The 13398-nt window shown below is 43.2% G+C and overlaps 1 protein-coding gene across 3 annotated transcripts in view; it reads right to left on the minus strand.

The window, feature by feature from the left end:
- Nucleotides 1–1143: 1143 nt before the first annotated feature.
- The window catches only part of shcbp1 (SHC SH2-domain binding protein 1), a 66436-nt gene continuing 54181 nt past the window's right edge, over nucleotides 1144–13398 (minus strand). For all 3 annotated transcript variants that reach the window (XM_061276357.1, XM_061276358.1, XM_061276356.1), the window contains 2 exons: nucleotides 2619–2760; nucleotides 1144–2436 (listed from right to left, as the gene is read on the minus strand). In XM_061276357.1, coding sequence (XP_061132341.1) covers nucleotides 2120–2436; nucleotides 2619–2760 — 459 coding nt within the window. In that variant the 3' untranslated portion in view covers nucleotides 1144–2119. The remainder of the gene's footprint in view (nucleotides 2437–2618; nucleotides 2761–13398) is intronic.

Below are 13398 nucleotides of genomic sequence, written 5' to 3' on the forward strand. Positions count from 1 at the left end.
CTATGTAGTGCCTCCACGCGGCGACACATGGTAACTGGGTACAACACGGACCCAGGCTAAACTACAAGGGACTCGGAGGAGGTTTGGCCCCTAGACGTGCGGCACGCAGGCCCACCGGTGTGTGGACACCCACGAACCAGCCCCCAACTATGGGTTAAATAGTACGACTGCCCAGTGGGCTCCTCGGGAGAGGAATGGGCTAAGGGAGTCAACCCCTACAGAAAATCAATTTCCCCTTGGGTTGGTGTCAGGAAAGGCATCCGGCTGTAAAAAGTTTTGCTCCAAAAGATTTCTCAGTATAGGACTCTCAACCACAAGATGGCCATGAACCATGGTGGAAGAAAGACATATTGAGTATCCAGTCCAACCCAGCGGCGCCTGGAAAGCGGACTTTAAACCGACGATGATGATGTGCCCCCTGCATCCATTGCAGCCTGGTGATCCTGAAAGGGGGATCCTTCCATCTGTGGTCCCTTCTCAAGGTTTCTCATTTTTCCTCTGGTGGTTTTTTTTTTTTTTTTTTAGTTTTTCCTTGCTCTTTTGGGAGCTTAAGATCAGAGGATGTTTTGAGAATAATTGTCAATTTGTTTGTCTATGTGAATCCCTTTGAGACTGCTTGTGATTTAGGGCTATACAAATAGACTTGACTTGACTACCTGAACGAGATCAATGAACGACTATCATCTAACCATAACCTTTCATTTTTGTTTGGCCCTGATTATTTTGACAATTGTTTTTGTTTCTCGAGCTTCATAGAAGTTGTTTAACTGTTCAATTCTTTAATAACTTCAAAAGAAGTTTTGTTTACAACTCCCGCCTGGCTGCAAGAAATCGTTAACAGTAAAAAAATAAATAATTAAAATAAAAAAGTATAGAGCGTGTTTTGACTCAGTGATGCAAAGGAACAGAATCGCACCTTTGGAGGAAACAGCTGGCACACTTTCACTAGCGCATAAGTTGTACTTGTGCAATAAACAGTAAATGTGAAGTGTTAAGTCGTCGGTCGCAGCAAAATAACCACATGTTGAGTTCTTATTTACATTGAATATGAATAGAACTGCCAAAATCAAAAGTACCAAAATTAAGTGAGATCAATGAAAATATATAAAAGCTTGAAATTTCAGAAGAAATAAAAATACAAAATATTGTTCACCTCAAAATTCTATTTGTAAAGACATCAAGTGACTACAGTTAAGTGACACATTTTACATCCAAGTTAAATAGGTGAATTGAATGCTTGTTCAGGGAATACATTTGTGTATGAACAGATCAGAAACAACGTACAATCTGTACTAAATGTTGCCATGTGGAAGAATACCTTTTACTTTTTGTGATCATCTCGACAGGGTCAGTGTACTCAGCAAAAAACAACAACAAAATACAAAAATACTGAACAATAACAAAGAAATATATTCCTCAAAACAATTGTGAGTCAGTTTGTGAATAACTACTATATATTAAAAAGAAAACATTTGAACAGTGGCATTAGGTTTTAGAGGCCAGGACACTATATTGTAAAACTTAAAAAGTTGGTATTCGTTTGTATAACCTTTACAGTACGTTTATTGCCTTTGCTCTGTATGCTTCTTTCTCATCCATCTTGATACTCCTACTGTTGCCAAGATTGGTTGAGTCACATACAACTATTACACAAGGGGATAGATACGTACCTTCACCACCTTGAAAATGCATGGTCAGGTCCACAACTATTTGGACAGGATTGTTCTGATTATGCCTTCAGACATTAGCACAATGGATTTGGAATATTAAATGCAAGATCTGATTAAAGTGTGGACTTTTAGCAAGCTAATTACCTGATCTCAACTTAGTGAGCAAAAAATGAACGTAAATAGCCCTAAAACAAGCAGAAACTGAACTGGCAGCAGTGAAAGCAAAAGTCCTGTGCGAAGCAGAGTCTATGACACCAAACTTAAGGCATTCAAACTGTTAAGGATTTTTGAGTATTAAAAATGGTTATACTGCATTTAGAAGTGTGTCAATTGCCTACAAACCTCTGGGACCATCAAAATAATGGTACCTTGCACAAGTTTAACACGCGCGCGTCAATATATATTAAAGGGTTAAGTCAATTTGTAGATCAGAGTGTTGTTTGGATTTCTTAGTATAAAAAAGTGCCAATGTCACCCATGCCATTGCGTTTGAACTGGTTTCCCTCAATAGATATGAATATCTTGTGGTCAATAATGTCTTGCAGAGCAAGTGTACAGGATGTGTTCTTGTTAACGCTTGGTTGACGACAAAACTGCCAGTTCCTTGCCGAGTTGGCATTACGGTCTTGATGTGTATTCTCTGTCAATTTGGGTGGAGAGTCTTCTGAATTGCTTGTAATCTCGCTTGATGAGGGGATTGAGTGTCCAGCAACATTTTTCCGCAGTCCGTCTTCAAACCTCTGTTCAACATCTTTTACTAGCTCATCTAGAAGAAGAAGAAGAAGCTTGATTAAAAATGTTACATTTATGACACTCTAGTATAAAAGTATACACCTCAGGTGTCAAAACTCAAGGCCCGCCTTATAATTTTATGTGCCTGCAAAGGCAAATCATTTTACGGAGTAAAAACATGATGATGGAAATAACGAGCATTTAGAACTACTTTACCTTTGTAAGCACAATTGTCAAGATGAATGTTCCTGTCAGTGTGAGTGGGTTTTACAAGAATCACCCCATAGCCTTCATTATTATGAATCACATTGTTATCCATGGTAATGGAAGGGATCACCTCCACCTCATCAATCAAGTCCTGTAATTATGAAAAGATATTAAATATTATTACATATTACATTTAATATACAATAGTGAATCCTCTAGTGATCCTATTTGGCCTACCGTTTTTTTCCATGTATAATGCGCCCCCATGTATAATACGCACCCTAAAAATGGCATGTCAATGCTGGAAAAAAGCCTGTACCCATGTATAATACGCACCCGAATTTATTATTTTATTTATTTATTTTTTAAGTCCCAATGATCGTCACACACGTATCTGGGTGTGGTGAAATTTGTCCTCTGCATTTGACCCATCCCCATGTGATTTTGATCCATCCCCTGGGGGAGAGGGGAGCAGTGAGCAGCAGCGGCCCCGCGCTCGGGAATCATTTGGTGATATAACCCCCCAATTCCAACCCTTAATGCTGAGTGACAAGCAGGGAGGCAATGGGTCCTATTTTTATAGTCTTTGGTATGGTCTTAACTAGACTGGATGTATTTTTTCTGTTGCCGTTGATTACTCCGACTGCCCGTAAAGGCATCACCGCGATCAGGTTAAAATGAAGAGAGGAAAGTGACGTGCGGACATGTGAAAAAGGCATGGGAGAGAAGTTGAAGAGGAATAACAACACCCTTGGAAACCAAAACTTGCCCCTCGTCGTGACTCGGAGCCGCAACAAATGTTTCAGATTTGTGTAGGGTACATTGTGACAGCAAACGAGCAGGTGATCGAGCAAGCGTCTGATACGAGAGCATTGCGTTCGTATGGAGCGTGTTTGAAGTGAACAGCAGAGACGAAAGGAACAAGGCAAAGTGTTGTGAAATAAAATATTACCTGTAATACGCATTTTGTTATTTGCTGATTGTATTAAACTATCACATTCATTGTCAGTCAAGAAGAGAAGAGGACTATTCGCATCGGATCCATAGTGCGCATGCGCAGAGATACTGCCTCCGTATGACGTCCAGTCCGCGATGGAGTTTAAAAAACAAACAATATTTGACAATAACACAGGTTTCTGTTCCTGTCTTTGGTAATGTCACCTTGTCTTTTTGTTCCACATCTTTGTCGGTCAGTCCTGTTGTTGGTTTTGTTAGAGAGTTATGTTAGTTTACCAAGTCTGTGTTTTGAGTTCCTCCAATGAACCCTGGTCCAAGCTGCACTTGGTCGCCCTGCTCCTTTCCACACTCCATCCGTGACAAGATTTTCTTCAAAAATTGTTGTACCATGATTTTCTTCAAAAAATAAATAAATAAATAAATAAATAAATAAATAAATAAATAAATAAATTAAAAAAGAAATAAAATTTAAAAAAAATTGCACCCATGTATAATGGGCACCCCGGATTTTAAGACAATAAATTAGTTAAATTTTGCGCATTATACATGGAAAAAAAACGGTATGTTTTCAAGAGATGATACAAGAGTGCAAGGTTATTTTGTGTCTGTATTGCAATGTCAAGTCAAGTTTATTTGTATAGCCCTAAATCACAAGCAGTCTCAAAGGGCTTCACGTAGACAAAAATTGACAATTATTCTCAAAGCATCCCCTGATCTTAAGCTCCCAAAAGGGCAAGGAAAAACTCAAAAAAAAAAAACTCCAGCCGAATCGGCCACTACAGGTTAATTAAAGGCCATATCATAGAAATGTGTCTTTAAACGTGTCTTAAATGTTTCTACTGAGGTAGCAAGTCTAATATCTATTGGTAGGGCATTCCAAAGTGGGACGTCCAAAGCTGCGCGTTCCCTTCTCTTCCTTGAGTGCTAATCGGACGTCAGGAAGCGCAGCTCGTTCGCTTTTCTCCCGGGGGGGGGGGGGGGGGGGGTGGTTGCTAGTGTGATCACGTAGACAAAAATTGACAATTATTCTCAAAGCATCCCCTGATCTTAAGCTCCCAAAAGGGCAAGGAAAAACTCAAAAAAAAAAAACTCCAGCCGAATCGTCCACGACAGGTTAATTAAAGGCCATATCATAGAAATGTGTCTTTAAACGTGTCTTAAATGTTTCTACTGAGGTAGCAAGTCTAATATCTATTGGTAGGGCATTCCAAAGTGGGACGTCCAACGCTGCGCGTTCCCTTCTCTTCCTTGAGTGCTAATCGGACGTCAGGAAGCGCAGCTCGTTCGCTTTTCTCCCGGGGGGGGGTTGCTAGTGTGACGTCAAATCAAACGCTGCGCCTTCGCTTCTCTTCCTTGCTAATTGGACGTCAAGCGCTTTGTGTGGCGGGCTCCATCTAGTGTGGAAACTGAGAAGTGCTCAAGCTGTTATGCGGGCCACATTCAATTATGTTTTCAGAATTTGCTGCGGGCCAATAAAAATTGGACTGCGGGCCGTAGTTTGGACACCCCTAAGTTACAGTATCGCTCTGAGTGATAGTACGGTTATCTATATTTATAGTGGTTTCCTTAAATAAGTGTTGATAACGAGTTGGACCAATTATCAACATCTCAGTTTAATCTGGGTTAAGACGAAGGAAGTTGAGAGACATGCATTGCTTGATCTCCGCAAGGCAGGCCTCAAGATTACAACAAGCGTTGAAAACTAATATTATATTTACGTATTATATCCCCAAGCGGAATCATATAAATATTAAATAGAATTGGTCCGAGTACCGATCCCTATGGGACACCACACATCGACATGCCATTTTTAGGGTGCGTATTATGCACGGGGGGCGCATTATGCATGGAAAAACACGGTCATCAAAATACTGATGATGATAACAGAACTTTCTGAGATCCATATTCGCAACACACATACATACAGTGCATCCTAACCCTACACGTGTCTGACTTCATCTCCTTTAGCACTGATCTCAATTTCAAGGGCTTTCATTTTAGCAAGTTTTTCTTTGTGCTTCTAAGGGCATTGGACTTGTCCAGAAGCTGAGCCATCTTAGAGCCATCCTTGCGCTCAGTTTCTTTTGCAAGGGCATTGGTTTCTCTAACAAGACAGTAACGTAACAGGAAACGTAAAGGGAGCAAGTCAGTGAGTTCAGTTGTTATTATTATTCTACTATTTAACCATGTAATGTACTGTACTAGCATTATTGTTAATCGATATTCATACGCAAATCGATCAAAGTCCACATCTTCTGTATCAGAATTAAACAGATGGGCAAGTTTGCCATTAAACACTCGTCACATTGTTTTTGGCAATGATTCCGGCTTTCCAGAAAGCTTTAATTGTGCCTCGTATGCATGTCTCTTTGTCAATGCCATATTAAAGGGTCCTAATGCTGTTTGTTTTGCACAAACCGATACTATTTATCAATCGCAGCGAATGTATGTACTTTATGTATTACGTACAGTTCTCTGACCACCATGGTCTGTGTATTTTACGTAAAACGTAATGTCCTCTGATTGGTTCATCAGGTATTGATATTACGTTTACATATTGCGTCTGTCTTCTTAATTTCATTTATCAAGCACACTTCATTAATAAAAATATGCAGTGGATGGATTCTACAAAGACTAGAGAAGCTCATTGCATACTCAAGGATGCGCTTTAAGCCAGTAAAATCAAAGTCTCTTGTGCTTAAGAAGGGAAAGGTAACAGACAGGTACCGCTTCTCTATGGATGGAACCACTATCACGTCCATCACGGAAAACAGCCAGTCAAGAGCCTCGGGAAGTTTTTTGAACACAGTCCCAAAGACTAAATATTCATCCAGAGAACCAGCAAGGAGCTTGATGGGTGATTGAGATGTGTCGACAGATCTGGCTTGCCAGGGAGATTCAAAGCCTGCATTTACCAGCATTCCATTCAGCCCCGCATCCTCTGGCCTCTACTCAAGTACACAGTACCCATCACAACTGTAGAGTTCATGGAGAGAAAGATCAGAAGCTACTTGCGAAGATGGCTTGGCCTACCCCAAACCCTGAGCAGTGCTGCCCTGTACGGCACACCTTGCAGCTTCTGTTCAGTGGACTCACTGAAGAGTTGATGGTGAGAAGAACTCGGGAAGCCCTGTAATACAGGAAATCCAGGGATGATGAGGTGGCATCACCTGGAGTCCAGGTGCGGACAGGCTGGAAATGGAGGGCCGGTGAGGGTCTGGAAGTAGCAGAGTCGCGACTGAGGCATAAAGTACTGGTCGGGTCAATAGGACATCTCATTCAGGAGGATGTGCAGGCAGGCATGGAGGAATAACAAGCTAGCAGGATGGTGGGAATGGGACAACAAGGAGAGCATGGACCAAATGGGAGAATGTTTTTTAATGTAAGATCACCTGGGCCAACATCTGGAGAGCAGACTCCCTTAACACCAGGTTCCTAGTCCGAGCTATTTCTGATGTCCTACCGAGTCCTGCCAAACTCCATGTCTGGGGCAAAGCAGAGACACCATCCTAACCCCATTGTCCAGGACGAGGATCCCTGGAACACCTCCTCAGCAGCTGCCAAAAAGCCCTTGGAGAGGGGCGTTATCGCTGTACCCACAACCAATTACTGCAGGCGGTTGCTGAGAACATAGCCAAGGCCATTAACACCACCAAGGGCCACAGCAAGCCTGTCCATCAGGTTTCACAGAGCCGGAGAGAAGCCCACCAACCAAGGTCAGGTCTTCTCTCCAGCGCGTCCTGGGTCATCCCCGGGGTCTCCTACCGGAGGGACATGCCCGGAACACCTCCCCAGGGAGGCGTCCAGGAGGCATCCTGATGAGATGCCCGAGCCACCTCATCTGGCTCCTCTCAACGTGGAGGAGTAGTGACTCTACTCCGAGTCTCTCCCGGATGACCAAACTTCTCAACCTATCTCTAAGGGAGAGCCCGGACATCCTGCAGAGAAAACTCATTTCGGCCGCTTGCATCCGGGATCTCGTTCTTTCGGTCACGACCCATAGTTCGTGACCATAGGTGAGGGTAGGAGCGTAAATCGACCGGTAAATTGAGAGTTTTGCCTTTTGGCTCAGCTCTCTCTTTACCACGACGGACCGGTGCAGAGTCCTGCCGACGCTGCACCGATCCACTTGTCGATCTCGCGCTCCATCCTCCCCTCACTCGTGAACCGGACCCCAAGATACTTACCGTACATTTTTTTTTATTTTTTTTTTTATTCTTTTTTTTTAAGAAAATCATGGTACAACAATTTTTGAAGAAAATCTTGTCACGGATGGAGTTTGGAAAGGAGCGTGGATTTCAGAATCAGAATCAGCTTAATTGGCCAAGTTTGTGCATGCCAAACAAGAAATTTGACTCTGGTTAATCTCAGTCTCTGTACAACATTTAAGTGACTAACAACATTCGGGTTACTAACAACATTTAAGTGGCAAGAACAGGATATTATTGCCCAGTGATGTCTCTGGGACTATGAGTGGTGTGAGTTGATCAGAGCGACACCTTGGGAAAGAAGCTGTGTCTGTGTCTGCTGGTTTTGGCGTACCGCGCTCTGTAATGCTGTCCGGAGGGGAGTAGTTGGAACAAACTGACCTGGGTGAGAAGGGTCTGTAGAGATGTTACTTGCACCTTTTCCTGGTCCTAAAAAGTCTTCTCCTCTTTGTGTATTCAACTGATTAGTCATGCATTACAATTTCGTAATATTCTAGAATCCAAAAGCTTTATTTTGGGACCTTTATCAGACATGAGTTTAAAATGTGATTAATTACCGTATTTTTCGGGCTATAAGGCGCACCTAAAAACCTAAATTCCTATCAAAAGTCGACAGAGCGCCTTATAGTCCGGTGCGCCTTATATATGGATCAATTGATCAATTTGTTGATCCATACTGGTTGTACACAGTGCTCTGCCAAAATGTTTTAGTACGTTTTAGTACCACTAATAATTTACAAGGTCGCATCGCTTCCCAACATTACGGTAACTGTAGTCAGGGGGCGTCACCGAATAGCTGTTGTACCCGCGAGGCTATTTCATTTCAAAATAGGCTGCTCCGTTAATGTTTCGAATAAATTTACGGATCGATATGGAAGGGAAACATAGGTAAGCAGTACCAATGTGTTAGATTGAACTTACCGTTTTTTTCCGTGTATAGTGCGCCCCCATGTATAATACGCACCCTAAAAATGGCATGCTGATGCTGGAAAAAAGCCTGTACCCATGTATAATACGCACCCAATTTTTATGAATTTAAATTATTATTATTTTTTTTTTTTTAAGTTCCAATGATCGTCACACACGCAGGGAGGCAATGGGTCCCATTTTTATAGTCTTTGGTATGGTCTTAACTAGGCTGGATGTAATTTTTTTTTGTTGGCGTTGATTTCTCCGACTGCCCGTAAACGCACCACCGCGCTCCGTGCGCGCACGGGACAGCAAACGAGCAGGTGATCGAGCAAGCGTCTGATACGAGAGCATTGCGGTCGCATGGAGCGTGTTTTTCTGTTCTTTCTTCTCTGCTGTTCACTTCAAACACGCTCCATGCGACCGCAATGCTCTCAGCACGTTTTTACCCTTATGGCCACCCATAACCCAGTCAAAAGGTTGGGTAAGAAAAAAATTTATTCCGAACGGAGGGTATTTAACCCGCAGTGGACACACTTTTGTTTTGTTCAATTCAAAGAAAAGACTGCTTGTCTCGTCTGTCAAGAGATGGTGGCGGTATTCAAGGAATACAACCTGTGCCGACATTATGAATCCCGTCACAAAGACAAGTACGCCAGCTTGCAAGGCCAAATGCGAGCAGAAAAGTTCCCTTTTCAAGGTTTCTCATTTTTCCCCTGGTAGGGTTTTTTTGAGTTTTTCCCTGCCCTTTTGGGAGCTTTAGATCAGGCGATGCTTTGAGAATAATTGTCAATTGTTTGTCTATGTGAAGCCCTTTGAGACTGCTTGTGATTTAGGGCTATGCAAATGAACTTGACTTGACACCGCGGAGCTTCTTATTTTTATTCGTGGAGTTACTGCAAACTTTGAGATGTGCGAGGAGCTGGCATCCCTACAAAGCCTGAAAGGCACTACAACTGGGGAGGATATTTTCGACAAACCATGCAACAGTTGGATCTGGACTGGGCAAAGGTTGCCAGCGTCACGACCGACGGGGCCCCAAGTATGGTGGGCGCATCTCGGGGTTTAATAGGACGCATGAGCCGGGAGATGGAAGAATGGGGTCTCAAGCCAAGTTGAACTTTTACCTAGGATTGTGCACGGCACAGCATAACTTTCTTCTGTTAAGAACCCACTGAGGGTTATTTGATTCCTCATCGAGTTCATAAATAGTGTTATTGGCCTCTTGCATTTTCCGCGTCATTTTATTCTGTGAAGAACCCAAAGAGGGTTATTTGATCTCAGAAAGGGTTATTAATATTTGGATACGTGAGGTGCGCTGGAGTGTCAGCATGTTTTCTGGAAAACACTAAATGATTACATTTAGGGACACCTGTGATTGTCACACTTTTTCTGTTAGAAACTGACCCCGGCCCCCCATCAGAGAAGGGAAAGGTTATGCGGCCCTCATTGGAAAAAGTTTGGGGACCCCTGTGGAAGGGAAACATAGGTAAGTAGTACCAATGCGTTAGATCGAACTTTATTCAGTTCCAATGGTTTAATGGGAGATCGTTTGAGAAACGCGATTGTTTACACTTTGCTGAGGCTCATGGGATTTTGTGGATGGCTAATGCTATAACGATAGCTGCTATACGCAGTAAGCTATTTCATGTCAAAATAGGCTGCTCTGTTAATGTTTTGAGTAAATCTACGGATCAATATGGAAGGGAAACATAGGTAAGTAGTACCAATGCGTTAGATCAAACTTTAGTCAGTTCCAATCATTTTATAGGAGATCGTTTGAGAAACGCGATTGTTTACAGAGGGCTCGTTGGTTATTGGCTAGTGGGTGCATACCGCAACCCTAGTCAACCTCAGTTTGTTGCAGTATAGCTTCTATTTTATGCGCCTTATAGCCCGGTGCGGCTAATAGGGCGGAAAATACGGTACATTAATTACAAATCCAGTAACTACCGTAATTTTCGGACTATAAATCGCGTTTTTTTTCCCGTAGTTTGGGTGGGGGGGAGACTTATAATAAGGCACGACTTATGTGTTTTTAAAAAAAAAAAAAAGTGAAACCTTGATAAACAAGTATGTAGCAAGGGATTACTGTAATTTGAATTTCAAGAGACGTCAGCAGCGCGACGCAGCGTGGCGCGGCGGTTGTTTACAAAAAGGACAAAGCTTGATCACGGGATGACGAAGATGACAAAGGGCCCCACCTATTACCGGCATCATTAGCGGCTTTGTTTCTAAGTGACACGGAGGACGAAGAGTTTGAAGGATTTGGAGTGACACGGAAGGTTTGAAAAACTATTATGGCTTTTACGCACGCCCGGTCCTACTCTACGGAGCTCTCTTTCACCTCCGTGAATTGAAGTCGGGGGCCGGCGCTCGGCCGGGTGGCTGTCCAGGGACGGTGGATGGGGCTCGGACATGGCTTTTACGCACACCTGGTCCTACTCTACGGATCTCTCTTTCACCTCCGTGGATAGAAATCGGGGGCCGGCGCTCGGCCGGGTGGCTGTCCGGGGACGGTGGAATAACGACGAGGCTGACCTCAAGGCGCACGCGCGGCGTTGTTGACAAAGGACGAGGAATTTGATCGATGGCTTTAATGATTTAGAGTGCACAAAAGGTTTGATAATATTATTGCCTATATAATAGTTACCGTTTTTTTCCGTGTATAGTGCGCCCCCATGTATAATACGCACCCTAAAAATGGCATGCTGATGCTGGAAAAAAGCCTGTACCCATGTATAATACGCACCCAATTTAAAATTTTTTTTTTTTTTTTTAAGTCCCAATGACCGTCACACACGCAGGGAGGCAATGGGTCCCATTTTTATAGTCTTTGGTATGGTCTTAACTAGGCTGGATGTAATTTTTTTTGTTGGCGTTGATTTCTCCGACTGCCCGTAAACGCACCACCGCGCTCCGTGCACGCACGGGAAAGACGCGTGCGGACGTGAAAAAGGCGGCTCTGTATGGGAGAGACGTTGAAGAGGAATAAAAACACCCTTGGAAACCACAACTTGCCCCTCGTCGTGACTCGGAGCCGCAACAAATGTTTCGGATTTGTGTAGGGTACATTGTGACAGACAGCAAACGAGCAGGCGATCGAGCAAGCGTCTGATACGAGAGCATTGCGGTCGTATGGAGCGTGTTTGAAGTGAACAGCAGAGAAGAAAGGAACAAGGCAAAGTGTTGTGAAATAAAATATTACCTGTAATACGGATTTAGGTAGAGAACTGAACTCTCGCTCTTTATATAGCTGACGTGTCTTGCGCATCCGTTCTGCGCATCTGTAATGGCGGCCTCCGTATAATATCCGGTTTGCGTGTGTGCGTGTGTGCGCGTGTGCGAGAGAGAGAGTGCGAGAGAGAACGCTCAACCGTAGCGCGCCGCCGACCGCCCAACTGCACCGCGCTGGTCGCATTATTGTGACAGAGCCGTCGCTGAAATTTAGAAGATATTTTTAAAGTCCTGATGTACTTTCTAAAATTTAAGTGGACCTCAGTGCGCACTGCGCAGGGAGCTTAATTTGGTGCGGTCGCGCAACCGCAGCGCGCCGGGCGCTCACTGTCGCATTGCTTAAAGAGCGCCTTTGTGTTTTAGGATGAACAGCAGAGACCAAAGGAACAAGGCAGTGTTGTGAAATAAAATATTACCTGTAATACGCATTTTGTTATTTGCTGATTGAAACTGCTAATTAAACTGTGAATTGAAACTAATAGGAAGAAAACAACTCTCGCTCTTTATATAGCTGACGTGTCTTGCGCAGCCGTTCTGTGCATTTTATTTCACAACACTTTGCCTTGTTCCTTTCTTCTCTGCTGTTCACTTCAAACACGCTCCATGCGACCGCAATGCTCTCGTATCAGACGCTTGCTCGATCACCTGCTCGTTTGCTGTCTGTCACAATGTACCCTACACAAATCCGAAACATTTGTTGCGGCTCCGAGTCACGACGAGGGGCAAGTTTTGGTTTCCAAGGGTGTTTTTATTCCTCTTCAACGTCTCTCCCATACAGAGCCGCCTTTTCCCCGTGTGCGCACGGAGCGCGGTGGTGCGTTTACGGGCAGTCGGAGAAATCAACGCCAACAAAAAAATTACATCCAGCCTAGTTAAAAGACCATACCAAAGACTATAAAAATGGGACCCATTGCCTCCCTGCGTGTGTGACGATCATTGGGACTTAAAAAAATATATATTAAAAAAAAAAAAAAAAAAAAAAAATTTTTTGTACCCATGTATAATGCGCACCCCAGATTTTAGGACAATAAATTAGTTAAATTTTGCGCACTATACACGAAAAAAAACGGTATTTGATATCTACCGTTTTTTTCCATGTATAATGCGCAAAACTTAACTACCGTTTTTTCCATGTATAATGCGCCCCCATGTATACTACGCACCCTAGAAATGGCATGTTGATGCTGGAAAAAAGCCTGTACCCATGTATAATACGCACCCAAATTTTGACTCCTACTTAAGTCCGTGAACGTAAAATTATTTCAGAAAAAATATCATCTTTGGGAACAACCGGATGTTATTCTGACGGTCAGTATCACTGCGCATGCGCTAGCATACTCAATAGCAAAGAAATGTTTCGGATTTGTGTAGGGTACATTGTGACAGCAAACGAGCAGGTGATCTAGCAAGCGTCTGATACGAGAGCATTGTGTTCGTATGGAGCGTGTTTGAAGTGAACAGCAGAGAACAAAGCGCAT

Source organism: Syngnathus typhle, linkage group LG4 (genome assembly GCF_033458585.1).
Source record: "Syngnathus typhle isolate RoL2023-S1 ecotype Sweden linkage group LG4, RoL_Styp_1.0, whole genome shotgun sequence".
In the NCBI taxonomy this organism is placed as follows: domain Eukaryota; kingdom Metazoa; phylum Chordata; class Actinopteri; order Syngnathiformes; family Syngnathidae; genus Syngnathus; species Syngnathus typhle.